Genomic DNA, 14,433 nt, shown 5'->3' on the forward strand with positions numbered 1-14,433 from the left:
ATATATTCAACAGGAATATTTTATCATTGTTTTCACCTACTGTTCATACAATTATCTTAATTTTTTATGTGGTTGTTATAGTCTTCAGTTGGTGTATGTTCTGTTTTACCATGCTCCAAACTGAATTCCTCTTTGCTTTCACCGACCAGACATTTTGTCAGCAAACCAAATTGCGCTGGCTTTTTGTTCGTGACAATCAACTCCGAAATCAAGATGGTCACTTGCTTCCCTCACTGCCTTTTCCATGTATGAATTAAATATCAGTGGTGACAGTGAGCAATGCTGCCTTAACAACATTTATTATTTAACCTCACCATTCCATCAGTGCAGATTATCCCAGTCTGCGTAGCTTAAAGAGAATGGATTACCCTTCCGTGTGTGTATTTTCTACCACATTGCCTAAGAATGGAAGAAAAAGTATTCTCTTCCACAAATCTATGAATCCAGTGTAATGTTTTTTAGTTTTTTGCAGATCTGCTTTCTGTTACTAACTGCAGTGCTAAAATTGCTTCTCAAGAGCTTTTGCGCTTCCTACAGTCAGACTCCCCAATCCTATTCAATACTTCCTCATTAGTTATGTGATCTACCCATCTAATCTTCAGCATTCTTCTGTAGCACCAACTGGCACAACTTGACCAGAAGAAGGGATTGGTTGGTAGGACATGCTCTGAGGCATCAAGGGATCACCAATTTAGTATTGGAGGGCATCGTGGAGGGTAAAAATCGTAGGGGGAGACCAAGATACGAATACACTAAGCAGATTCAGAAGGATGTAGGTTGCAGTAGGTACTGGGAGATGAAGAAGCTTGCACAGGATAGAGTAGCATGGAGAGCTGCATCAAACCAGTCTCAGGACTGAAGACCATAACAACAACACAGTCAGACTGGCACTCCCCTAATCTACTTTCAACTATTCTTCCATTCACTGATAACGTATTCCTTTGAGTGTTTTTGATGCATGTGATCCATGAATTATTGAGAGATAATTTTCATATATGTCTGCTGTTGCCTTATAAATAAGTGGAGTAATTATATTTTTTTTCATATTCAGGTGGAGCTTTCCCAGTTCAGAAATTTCAGTTGTGGGCTTGTGTAGTTTTTGCCTTGCCCTTTGGCTTGGAACTCACAAGAGTTTTGCTGGTGTTCCATCAATACCTGGGTGTTTGTTCTTTCAGAGATTGTGTAATACTTTTTGAAATTAAGAAAAGAATATACAGTGGAACCTTAATTAATAAGCACTCCCATAACACGCAATTCGCATAACGAGGAAAAAAATGACGTGCTTAACAAGCAGTGTTCTGCATAATGAGTGATGACGATTTCGTGTGATGTAATCAGCTGTTCATGTACGGTGGGGGAAACGTTCAATAGTATGAACACCTTTCATTGTCAGCAGCGGTATATGAACAGTGTCTTTAGGACGTACTGCAATCTGGGTTTAACGTTCTTTCAACTGCCATCTTTGTGCAGCTTTGGATCACACATTTTTCTAAACTTGTGTTCACACAGTGTTTTTTTGTGTGCAGATTTTAATGACCTTTGTAGTAATGTCCCCGCAGGTAAAGCCATGAGAAGATGACCATAAGAGAAGTAAAATGATTTTAGAAATGAAATGTAAAATCATTGAAAAATGCTAATGTGATGTGAGCATTGCTGATTTAGCACACACATATATTTAGTCTACATCAACTAATTGCACTATCCCCAAGAACAAGGACTAGATTAAGGAGGGAGATGCTACAAATGGAGTGACAAGAATAAACAAGGGTTTTGTATTCTGGATAATGTCAAAAGGTTGCTCCTTATATGGATAAATGAAAAGCTATTAAATGAGAACATCATTTGTGAGAAGGCGAGAATGATTTTCTCTGAACTCGTTAAGAAAATGCCAGCATCATCAGTGGCCAAAGAAGTGTTTAAAGGAAGCCATGGGTGGTTCAAGAAGTTTAAGAGAAGAACCAGCATAGACAGCATTGTGAGGCATGGAGAAGGAGTGAGCTCCGACACAAGGGTGGCAGAGTAGTTCATCAGCAACTTCAAGATGCTCGTAAATTCTGAGGGTTGTCTGCCGCAACAGGCTTTTAATTGTGACGAGATGGGTCTATTCTGGAAAGAGATGCTGAAGCATACCTTTATAACAGCGAAGGAGAATGCATTGCTGTGTTGCAAGCCAATGAAAGGCTGTCTCGCATTGCTATTCTGTGCCAATGCAAGCAGCGATTTGAAAATTTGTTTACCTTTCAGAAACTCCATGGTTCTTCAAGAAGTGTAAAGTCCAGAAGAGCAGGTTAAATGCGATGTGGAGGTCCAACAACAAGGCTTGGATAACATACAATCTTTTGTGATTGGATCAATGACGTGTTCGGTCCTTAGGTGAAAAAATATTTGCTTGAGTTGAATCTGCCACTCCACGTCTTGCTTGTTATGGACAATGCTCCTGCCCCTCCTCCAGGCCTACAAGACCACCTCCTTGAAGAATTCCAGTTAATCAAGATCCAGTTTCTGTCTCCCAGCACCACTCAGTTACTACAGCCTGTGGACCAACAGATTATTTCTAACTTCAAGAAGCTCTAGACTAAAGCATTCTTCAAGCATTGCTTTGAGTTGACTGAAGCTGCTAATCTCATCCTCAGGGAGTTTTGGAAATATCACTTTAACATTGTTGCCTGCATCAAGATGATCAAAAGGGCATGCGAAGGGGTTACCAAGAGAACTCTGACCTGCTTGGAAGGTGGTTTGGCTGGAGTGTGTTGTCAAATGTGACTCTGAAGCATTTGAGTCAGTAGCTGTGGAGTCTGTCGTCAACAAGATTGTGTCTTTAGCGAAGAATATTGGACTAGAATTGGATAACAATGAATCAATGAGGTTATGGAAGATCACACCCAAGAGATGACCACCGAAGAGCTTATGGAGTTGCAGTGTGCTTCGCAGCAGGAAGTTATGGAGAGGACTTCAGAATAGTAGTAGGAGGAGGCGGCTTTAACAGCAAAGCAGTAATCTTCTGACACAGTAAGAGAAATGCTGAAAGCATGGGAATCGGTTGCATCGTACATTGAAAATCATCATCCCAATAAAACAGTGGCTACACATGCTATAAATTTGACGATGACGCTGTGTTGCACTTTCGCAAGTTTTGAAGTGTTGCCAGAAACAAATGATTATAGATAGCTTCCTAGTCAAAAAGAATTAGTTACGTATTGTGGATAATGAAGTACATAATACTGTATGTATAATTTTCTTTGAAAAAATGGCATGAATAAGATAAAACTTTCACTTCTTTCACTTCATAGAATGCATTTACATTAATTTATGTGGAATAAGTGAAACAACTTAACGAGTGTTTGGCACTAAGAGTAAAATTCTGGAATTGATTGTGCTCACTATGCGAGGTTCCACTGTATAAGGGGAAGAATATGTAAATAGTACTTCTATTCAGGCTGTGTAAAGGCATAAAGTAGTGTAGTGTGTGGTGATTATTGTGGTGGGTAGTAGCATCTTCAAGTGAATAGTTAGATCAACAGAGCATAAATGAAAAAGTATACCATAAAAGAGAACAGCAACATGTAAAGATGAAAAGAAGTGGAAGACATTTGCTACACAACCATTACTCCTCTTAAAAAAGAAATCAACAAAGCTTACAGAATGGTAGAACATGCAGACACGTTGATATGAATGTTCTTGTTTGTAAACTTGTACAGTCATAGTCATTTTGGTAAACAGCTGCTGCTGTGTGAATAAAATGTTATTGAGATTAGTATGTTCTGAAAGGTATAATTAGTCATTCTAGAGGTAAGGTGGTCATATACCAACAGTGTATGTGAAACACCTCTGGGGAAAGAATCAGACATACTATAAACTAGAGGGTTCTTCTGTGCAGTCTAAAATAGTAAATAATTTATCTGTGGAATGCAGTGGTTGAGGTACTAGATGCGTGTTTGGCAAGTGTGGGGTTCAGATCTGTCATCCCATCCTAAGTTAGATGTTTGATGATTACCTTTTATCGTGGAAGACAGATGATGGATAGTCCCTGTGATCCATTGACAGCTGATTTCCTTCTTTCAACTACAGTATCATCTCCAATGACATTAGGGAAGATGACAGTTTGAAAGCTGCATTCAACCATCCTAATTTAAATTTTAATCAGGTTGTAATAATGAAAGTTGCTACTCACCACTTTCAGCCAACAAGGTCTTTGGCAAAAATGAAAACACACACACACACACACACACACACACACACACACACACACACACACACACACACACACACACAAAATTGCAGTCACTGGCAGCTGAAGCCACACTGTGTGCTACCAGAAACTGCAGTGTGTGTGTGTGTGTGTGCGTGAGAGAGAGAGAGAGAGAGAGAGAGAGAGATAGATATCGATCTATTTTTGACAAAGGGCTTGTTGGTCGAAAGCTTATCTTCCGACAGTCTTTTTGTTGTGTGTATCTGCGACTCAGCATCTTGGCTATATTGCGAGTAGCAACTGTCCTTTTCATAATATTCTTACATTCCATCCTGGATTTTCCATTGTCTGATTTAGCTTTTCCAGGATTTCCCTGAATTGCTCTGGGCGAATGCTGGGATAGTCTCTTCATAAGGACACAGCCGATTTCCTTTCCTATCCTTGAATCGCCACAGCCTGTGCCCTGTTTCTAGTGACATCGCTTTTGATGAGATGTTAAACACTAGTCTTTCTTTCTTCCTTCCTTCCTTCCTTCCTTCCAACGGCATCAGCTCATTAAGATCTACCCTTTATTACTTAAAATTCAAGTAATTGACTTGACTGTTACTGCTGTAAAGGATTAAATGTTCAGGAAACCAGTCTCATTGACAATAAAAATAGGTTAGAGGAAATTTTAATTTGGCTTTTGAAGCTGTTTGTGTTGGCATGAATCATCTGTAAATAATAAGGCTTCAGCATTGTTTGTGAACACTCAGGTTGATGTGTGCTTGCCGCATCCACTATTCACCAGTAATATTTAAAAACCATTCATATTGATAATCTGACTGGCTGTTGGACATAATGGTTAATAATTTGGTACTTAATTTGCCCTTTGAAACTGTGCATGAAAGCTGTTTTATGTCTCTGCAGACATTTTCATCACTTAAATATCAACATGCATTGCTAGTGGTTGTATGTCATCATAGTTATACATTTTGTATACTTACTCCAGTCATTTGTTACATTCCATTATTAATAGCCACCTAGAAAATACTTGTATGCTACACAATTAAACAACTGATTTGGTAAAAGCCTGGAATCTTGAAATATTAACACAACATATCCCAAGCATCCCCTTCAGACAGTATTTGAACTCAGCGATATCGTTTAGACGACTTGACTTAGTTCTTGCATCATTATAAGTATACAGAATTAGGTGGAGTGATATCTGTCTGAATATTTTTATTTGCTTAATCTCAACTCCCATTCTTCTGAACAGTGAGAGAGAATATGTTAATAGTGCATTGCATTGATTTGTTCTGCTGTGATCAAGAGAGAGCAATTATTTTACAGATTCTCTCTCCCTTTCTTCCCAGAATCTCTTAGTTATTATTTGAAATTCTTCTCCCTCTCTCCCGTTCAGGCAGTCTTGGCAAATACAAATTGGTTATCCTGGAATCCTTTAAGTTATTGACCTTAGTTTAGAAGATGTCTTTGTTTTAAATTCTCTTCAGACTGATCCCAATTTTGTCTGTGTCTTTCTTTTTACTTTCTCAACACATCATGTGGCCTCTTTTTTATCTTTGAAGTTACTATTAGTGATATTTTATTTCTAAACTTTCCTGCACGTCTTCTACATAATCTGTACAATACGTAGTTAAGTCATATTTTTATAACATTTTTTCAGAGGTTTTAAGGAAATTGGCAATACCACCATTGAATTTAGACATGAATCACAATGACAGCAACAGTACACATGAAGAAAATAAAGGAAGTGATGACTGTGTATCAGGATTAACAGTGGTGCCAAGTTTACCACCTGGAGGAATACAGTCCGCAGCTCTGCTAGCAGGAACGGCGGAAGCAGCTATCCGACCACCGTTGGTGCAGGCACAGCCTCCTATTGTACCGTTGCCAGCTGCACGGGACAATTCCCCACAGCCACCATTGGACCCAGAGGATGAAGGAATTGGTTCCACAGGACACAGTGATCAGAGTGCCAGTGAGGATAGCAGTCTTACCGACAGTGACAGGTTTGATTCGTAATTGAATTTATAATATGTGTTTTCAATATAAGTGTCATTTTAAATTATTACTAGTTGATGTAGAGAATGCAGTAGTAGTAGTTACATGCTTCATATCACCATTAGTTGTAACTGTAATGTGGAACATCATATTTTGTTTTAAATTTTCTGTTTTGTGTTGGGCTGTTTGTACTAAAGTTAAATTATCATTAAGGGACAGTCTCATCACAGCTGTAGTTAACTTGTGGTACGTCTTTCTTCACTACTCTGGTTTAAGTTCTGTAACTCTTCTGCCAAATCCTATACACATAACTGATTTTCGTACCTGTCATTAATGCAGTGGTGATCACACTGGAGATTGCCAAATTGAATGTTTTCCGCAGAAGAAATTTTAATCACCTTTATTTGGCTAGTATATAGATGTTTGTCACCAGTCAGTCAGTCAGTCAGTCAGTCAGTTGATAATGAATGTGTAATATGGTAAGGATTTGCACCATATCATTCTGTTGAACGAGGGTGCTAAGTTCAGTGACCACCTCATTGCTGTTCAAAAGAGTCTTCTATATACTGACACAGGGTTTATCTTCCGCTATCTTTTAATTCTGTGCTTGTCTACCACAAAACAAATGCAGCACTACACTTTTCATACAATCATCACATATCTTATTTACGCAATTATTGATAGGTTTTTTCTCAAAATTCATTTGAGAAATACAGCGTCATCTTACATTTACAAATTAAATGATAATTGCTTCTGAGTTGATGATGATTTTAACATTATGTGATGGATTTATATAGAGGTTGTCTTATATTTACAGATGAAGCTTTGGCAGTTGTAGACACATGCAGATTCATTTTGAAAAAATTGGAATGGGTGTAGGGCAAATAATGACGGCTTAGCTGAGAAGTAGGATGAGTATGGGAAGGGGAGTGGTGGGTAGGCAGAAAATTTCATTGTGTTGCCAACACTGGGAATCTATAATGTGTATCTTGCACCTTAGCTCTTCATGAACATCTGCGATGTTTAAACAGAAGTTAGCATGAATCCTTTTGTAGCCAGAACTGAATAGACATAAAAATTAGACAAATACGCACCCATTCTTACATCCGACTGGATACTCTCAACTGATTCGTTGTCAACATATGAGCATTAGAAACACACTGCTATGACTTTCTGTGACCCTGATTTAGACTCCAACCCAGGAGGCAAAGTAATACTAACAAAAATGTGTTCACACAGAACACTTTAAATGCAGCACAACAAATGAAATATGAGCTTCAACAATGGCACTAAAGCTCCCATTGTTCTGGAGCACTCAGGCTTTTCAAGGTTAGCTACATTGTTAATCTGAAACTGTGTGATTTCTGCTGATTATCTATAGGGAGCCAAGAGGACAAGGTATTGTTACTTGACTGGCTTAGGTTGTCAGTACTGTGAGAACTAAAAATTGTTGCACTTGATAGTTCCAATCGTGATTCTGTTGAGAAACCTGGATCTAAGAGTCCACAGTCCGTAACAACTGGTTCACGCAGACAATACAATGCTGATTTTAAAATGGTGATTCATGGAGCAGGGGCTGCAAACAGCTGTGCAGCGCGAAGATAATTTTTTGTTGAAAGTGAGTGTTCATAGGTATCATCAGCTGAAGAATAATTAAAGAATGTGACTTTAACATGTCAACTTCAGGGGACCAAAGCAGGGAACATTTCACAACATGGAGCAGCAGGTAATTCAGTGCATCCAAGAGAAACACAGTGAAGGCCTCTTGTTTACTTCAGTTATCTGAGTAAGGCACTGGAGATACAGAAGAATTTTCCAAGCCCAGACCTCATGAAATTCGAAGTAAGTACTGGCGGATGCTTGAGAATGAAGAAGGCGAGGCCTACGTTATGTCATAAAACTCTCTCTCTCTCTCTCTCTCTCTCTCTCTCTCTCTCTCTCTATCTCTCTCTGTGTGTGTGTGTGTGTGTGTGTGTGTGTGTGTGTGTGTGTGTGTGACTTCCTATGGTGTAAGATGAAAAACTAATCTAAGGAAACGGAACAACTGTTTGCTTGTTTGCTAAGCCATTTGGGCACTGCCAGTGAGACACCTATTTATTTTGATATGTTGTCAAAGGTTACTGTCAATGTGAAAGTGCCCCAATAAAAAGTTTGGCAGTGAAAAAGCCAGTGTAACAGTAATGATGGGTGCATTAGCAGATGGATAGGTGTTCTCCCTTGTGCGATTCTTCACAGGAAAAAGATACCGAAAGAAAAACTGCTTGCAGGACTTAACTTTGGGTACCAAGAAAAGGGATGGCTGATGAATTACATGATGCTAGACTGACCGGAGGTTGTGTGGAACAGAGTATGAGTCTTTGCTTCATGAAAGAAAAATGTTGATGTGGGAGTATTTCTGGATGAGGTGTCCCCTGAAAGTTAGAGATCTGATGGCAAAGAGCAATACAGACCTAATGATGTTGGGTTGGTGCACAAGGTCATAGCTGTTTTCCATAAGTTTAATAAATGCAACAGTCTACAATCTTTGGGGTAACTTTAATTCCGTGACTGTAGAAATCACGAGGTTTTGAGACGAAGAACTTGTCGAGCCGTGTTGAAAGTACATTTTCATCCAGAAAGGAAGTTCCTTGAAGGTTGTTCGATAGTGTGTTGAAAAGATGAAAATCTGGGGTGCAAGGTCAGGTGAATAAGGTTGGTGTGAAATGACCTCACAACCCAACTACTCTATAGTGTTTTATGTCAGTTCGGCAGAATGCAGATAGGTGTTATGATGGACTAGCATCACTTCAAGCAGTTTTCTTGCTCATTGTTTGTATTGCTTTGTCTATAAGAATAAATATCAGCAGTGATGGTTACACCTTGGGGAAGCAGTTTGTAGTATAGCACACCATTGCTGCCCCTCCAGATGCGTAACATTATATTTTATGGATGCATCCAGGTCTTTGTTCAGGGATTTGCTGCTTTGTTTGGGCTCAGCTGTCCCTTTCTTTTCCAAAAGTTAGTATAAGGAATCATATCTTGTCACCAGTAACGATACAGGGCAGGAATGGTGGTGTTGTTCACTAGCCAATTGGTGATGAGCAAGCAGAGATGCACATATGGCTAGCCACTGATTTTTGTGATTTTGCCTTAGAGCATGCGGTAACCATACACCCAATTATTTGAACCGTTCACATTGCAAGCAAATGTTACATGATGGGAGAATGATCAGTGTTACCACATTTGGCAGTTCTTGAGTACACTGATTTGGATCATTATGGAGTAATGTGTCAAACAATCTTCATTAAGCCCCGAAGATCTTCCTGAACTCGGAATGTCACTGATGTCAAAATGGTCGTGGTGCATAAGTTGTCTGCCTACATGGCTGTCATTCCTCAATGAAACTCAAGCAGAATAATATGTGAGAAGTGTTTAGGTTCCTCCACTTCGCACTCCATTTTTTAGTGTCTACAGCTCCATTCACTGTCTCCAAATGACAGTACATAAACTCAAAGAGCAACAGTGAACTATAAGTAAAAAATGACAATTGATAAATAAACCCATAGCAACCAGATACCAACATGCATAACAGAAATGCTAAGAACTTTATGTGCCAGTATAACAGATCCTGGTAGTGACATCACAGCCTCAAGTAATGTATATTGTTGTGATAGAGGAAGAGGCCTGGAGATTCGGCAAGGTTTCAGATAGATTATATAATGGCAAGACAGAGATTTAGGAACCAGGTTTTAAATTGTAAGACATTTCCAGGGACAGATGTGGACTCTATTGATTATGAACTGTAGATTAAAACTGAAGAAACTGCAAAAAGGTGGGAAATTAAGGAGATGGGATCTGGATAGACTGAAAGATCCAGAGGTTGTAGATTCTTTTAGGGAGAGCATTAGGGAACAATTGACAAGAATGAGGGAAAGAGACACAGTAGATAGAGGATAGGTAGCTTTGAGAGATGAAACAGTGAAGGCAGCAGAGTATCAAATAGGTAAAAAGACGAGGGCTAGTAGAAATCTTTGGGTAACAGCAGAAATATTGAATTTAATTGATGAAAGGAGAAAATATAAAAATGCAGTAAATGAAGCATGCAAAAAGGAATGAGATCGACAGGAAGTGCAAAATGGCTAAGCAGGGATGGCTAGACAACAAATGTAAGGATGTAGAGGCATATATCACTTGGGTAAGATAGATACTGCCTACAGGAAAATTAAAGAAACCTTTGGAGAAATGAGAACCATTTGGATGAATATCAAGAGCTCAGATGGAAACCCAGTTCTAAGCAAAGAAGGGAAAGCAGAAAGGTGGAAAAAGTATGCAAGATGTATGAGACAGGTGAAATACCCTCGGACTTCATGAAGAATTCCAATCCCAAAGAAAGCAGGTGTTGACAGATGTGAAAATCACCAAACTATCAGTTTAATAAGCCACGGCTGCTAAATACTAACATGAATTCTTTACAGACGAATGGAAAAACTGGTAGAAGCCGACCTCGGGGAAGATCAGTTTGGATTCTGTAGAAATGGTTGAATACATGAGGCAATACTGACCCTATGACTTATTTTAGAAAATAGATTAAGGAAAGGCAAACCTACATTTCTAGCATTTGTAGGCTTTGAGAAAGCTTTTGACAATGTTCACTGGACTACTCTCTTTCAAATTCTGAAGGTGGCAGGGGTGAAACACAGGGAGCGAAAGGCTGTTTACAGTTTGTGCAGAAACCAGACGTCAGTTGTAAGAGTCGAGGGGCATGAAAGGGAAGCAGTGGTTGGGAAGGAAGTGAGACAGGGTTGTAGCCTATCCCCGATGTTATTCAAGCTGTATATTGAGCAAGCAGGAAAGAAAACAAAAGAAAAATTGGGAGTAGGTATTAAAATCCATGGAGAAGAAATAAAAACTTTGAGGTTTGTCGATAACATTGTAATTCTGTCAGAGACAGCAAAGGACCTGGAAGAACAGTTGAATGGAATGGACAGTGTCTTGAAAGGAGGATATAAGATGAACATCAACAAAAGCAAAACGAGGATAATGGAACGTAGTTGAATTAAATTGGGCGATGCTAATAGAATTAGATTAGGAAATGAGACACTTACAGTAGTAGATGAGTTTTGCTATTTGGGGAGCAAAATAACTGATGATGGTCTAAGTAGAGAGGATATAAAATGTAGACTGGCAATGGCAAGGAAAGTGTTTCTGAAGAAAAGACATTTGTTAATGTGGAGTGTAGATTTAAATGTCAGGAAGTTGTTTCTGAAAGTATTTGTGTGGAGTGTAGCCATGTATGTAAGGGAAACATGGATGATAAATAGGTTACTCAAGAAGAGAATAGAAGCTTTCAAAATGAGGAGGTATTGAATAGAATTGGGGAGAAGAGAAATTTGTGGCACAACTTGACTAGAAGAAGGGATCAGTTGGTAGGACATGTTTTGAGGCATCAAGGGATCACCAATTTAATATTGGAAGGCAGCGTGTAGGGTAAAAATCGTAGAGAGAGACCAAGAGATGAATACACTAAGCAGATGCAGAAGGATGTAGGTTGCAGTAGGTACTTGCACTAGATAGAGTATCATGGAGAGCTGCATAAAACCAGTCTCTGGACTGAAGACTACAACAACAGATGTTTTAAGGCCCATCTGCGATAGCTTTACAGTAAGCGGCCTCTTCAAGGAGTCTGCAGGAAGAAGTTAAAGAAACCCTCAATATCCATGCTCGGCAAGTGGTTCCTTATTAGGTGGGACAAAATCTCAAGTGAATCCATTACAAATGTATTTATTGCTGTATATGCAGTGCTGTTGTAGGCCTTATATTACCAACATACAGACAAGAAATAAATGACATAACATTAGAATAAGTGCAATGTTAACTTTTTTGCCCTATACTTTTTTGATGAAAAAAGTTTGTAATTTTTTTAGAGAGAAAAGGGGCAGGGGGTGTCTGTTTTGATTTGAGTATATTTGGTGCTTCCAAATACTACACATGCTTGTTTGACACTTTCTTGACATCTTTGAAGAATACACTGACAAGTATTCTGCCAAATCTGGATCTCCAGAATAGCCCCTTTATCTCTTTGTGGCAGAGTGTGCCTCTCTCTCTCTCTCTCTCTCTCTCTCTCTCTCTCTCTCTCTCTCTGGCTCCCCCATCCCCCCCTCCCCAACCCCCAGAAAGCATGTAGAGAGTTTCCTCCCCTTTTGTGAAGGAGCATAGGTGTGTTTTTTTTTTTTTTTTTCTCTCTCAGACTTAGTTGTTATGCCTGTTTACAGCTATGTTGTAGTGCTATGCTGGGCACTGAACAGCTTAGATTTGTCTATCACTTTATTGCTTTGACAAGAGTTACTTTATTATTGTATTTACCCAGGTATAAGATGACCCTGAATATAACAAACCCGTCCCCTCTCCTCAGTTTCTAAGAGACTCATTCACGAAAAGAAATATTCTGACTAATGAAATTACAGACTGTTTTTGTGCCAAAGTGTTAACATTATACCAATTTCAAACTTTTGCCATTTATTGATTTTGTACATTTTGATAATAGTACAGTATAACCTCGCTTTTATGTTCCCGCAGTTAACATTTTCCCGCTGTTTACTACATTTTTTATCGGTCCCATCAGATTTTCTATGCTCACAATGTTAATTTGCACCTGATTCTGTGCCAACACATTTATAATTTTCCTGCAATTTATGCATTACGAAAAAATGTTTGTGGAGAAAAAAATGACACTGGCATGATGTTGGCCGCATCTTTCGCTGCTGCCAAGCTACATTTGGTGTGGTGGCTGATAGGAGTAACAAGGTTTGTTCAAACGAGATATCCTGACCAATCACAACCTTCTCCAAACTGCCTCTACTGCGCAAACACAGTTTCGTGATTGTTGTGATCATTGTGACAGCTTTGTCGAGCCATATTTAGCGTGTTTCGGTGTATGGCCACTTGGAGCACTAGTTGACACCGTCATTCACTTTGCGTTGTTCAAATGTTTTTAGTTTAAACACAGCACTGTATTTTATTCATGCTGAGCAAAACGTTTTTTGAGAATTTACTCTTGGTGTCAAGTACAGTATTTACGTATGTATTTTTTGTGATGTTACACAAACTAACTGTGTGTGTGTGTTTGTGTTTGTTTGGAAGGGGGGGGGGGGTCGTTGGGTGTTTTTCTACATTACTGATAAATTGCAGTACATGATAATCTCATAAGTAACACTACATTGCAAAAGACACTGAATAATACACATTCAAACACCATACAAAATATTTATTTACATATTTTCACTTGACAATGAGAGAAAATTCTCGAAACGCGTTGTGCTAAGCATGAAAAATTAAGGAACTAGTGCAATATTTCATTATTTAAGTAATGACTGACAGTTGCAGACCTTCAAAAACGTTGAGTATGACATATGGAATTGAGCCAAAACATTCCTGCTTCTCAGACAGTAATCAGTTCCAGTTACATCAGCAGTTTTTATTGGATAATAAACTTTCATTAGATAATAAACAAGTCCCTGACAAGTCTTTTGATGTGTATTATGTACATATATCGTACATAAAGTGCAAGGAGGTATCCTATACTTCTACAGTTTAAAACGTTATTTCCCACATTTTACATTTTCTCCACATTTTACACCTTTTTTTTTTTTTTTTAATACCTTGAAAAGCATAAAAGTGGGGTGTGACTCTGAGAAGTAAAACAAACTAAAAGAAAAGTTTTACATTATTTTGGACTGTTTGCTTATTAACCCCCTTGTCTGTAGTATCACTATTTTTAATTGTCGCTGTCACAATGCGAAATTTGTATCTTCATTGTCACAATTATTTGGTTATTTCTTGTGAGTATGTTGCTATTTCTGGGGTCGTCATTACCCTTTGACCTGGGAACACAGCTTTCATATTTCCCCCCGAAATACATATCAGATTTCACTTCTATATTCATGTGAGAATGTCACAATACCTGTTGCTTCCAAATGTATCACCTGCCCACTGCTCTCTCACTGGGTATGTGGAACCAGCCAGCACACCCCCATTTCATTCCCATCATCACAGCGAGTGTCAACTCTATTGCAAGAAGGAACACACATGAACGCCACTGGCCCCTGTGTTGACTTTTACCGTCCACTGCAGAAATGAAGACTGTTGTTGAGTATTTGTCCTGTTTTAAAGTCAGTTCAATTCAGACTACAAATAGATTCTGGCAAACTGCAGTTTAAACATGGTAGATATTCATAAAAAAACCAAAGTACATGGTATAAAGT

At 38.7% G+C, this 14,433-nt stretch overlaps 1 protein-coding gene across 3 annotated transcripts in view; it reads left to right on the top strand.

Annotated features, from left to right (window-relative positions):
- Positions 1-14,433, top strand: part of LOC124796436 (ubiquitin carboxyl-terminal hydrolase 47) — a 145,353-nt gene that overhangs the window by 98,983 nt on the left and 31,937 nt on the right. For all 3 annotated transcript variants that reach the window (XM_047260628.1, XM_047260630.1, XM_047260629.1), the window contains one exon: positions 5,856-6,201. In XM_047260628.1, coding sequence (XP_047116584.1) covers positions 5,856-6,201 — 346 coding nt within the window. The remainder of the gene's footprint in view (positions 1-5,855; positions 6,202-14,433) is intronic.

This window comes from Schistocerca piceifrons, chromosome 4 (genome assembly GCF_021461385.2).
Source record: "Schistocerca piceifrons isolate TAMUIC-IGC-003096 chromosome 4, iqSchPice1.1, whole genome shotgun sequence".
In the NCBI taxonomy this organism is placed as follows: Eukaryota; Metazoa; Arthropoda; class Insecta; order Orthoptera; family Acrididae; genus Schistocerca; species Schistocerca piceifrons.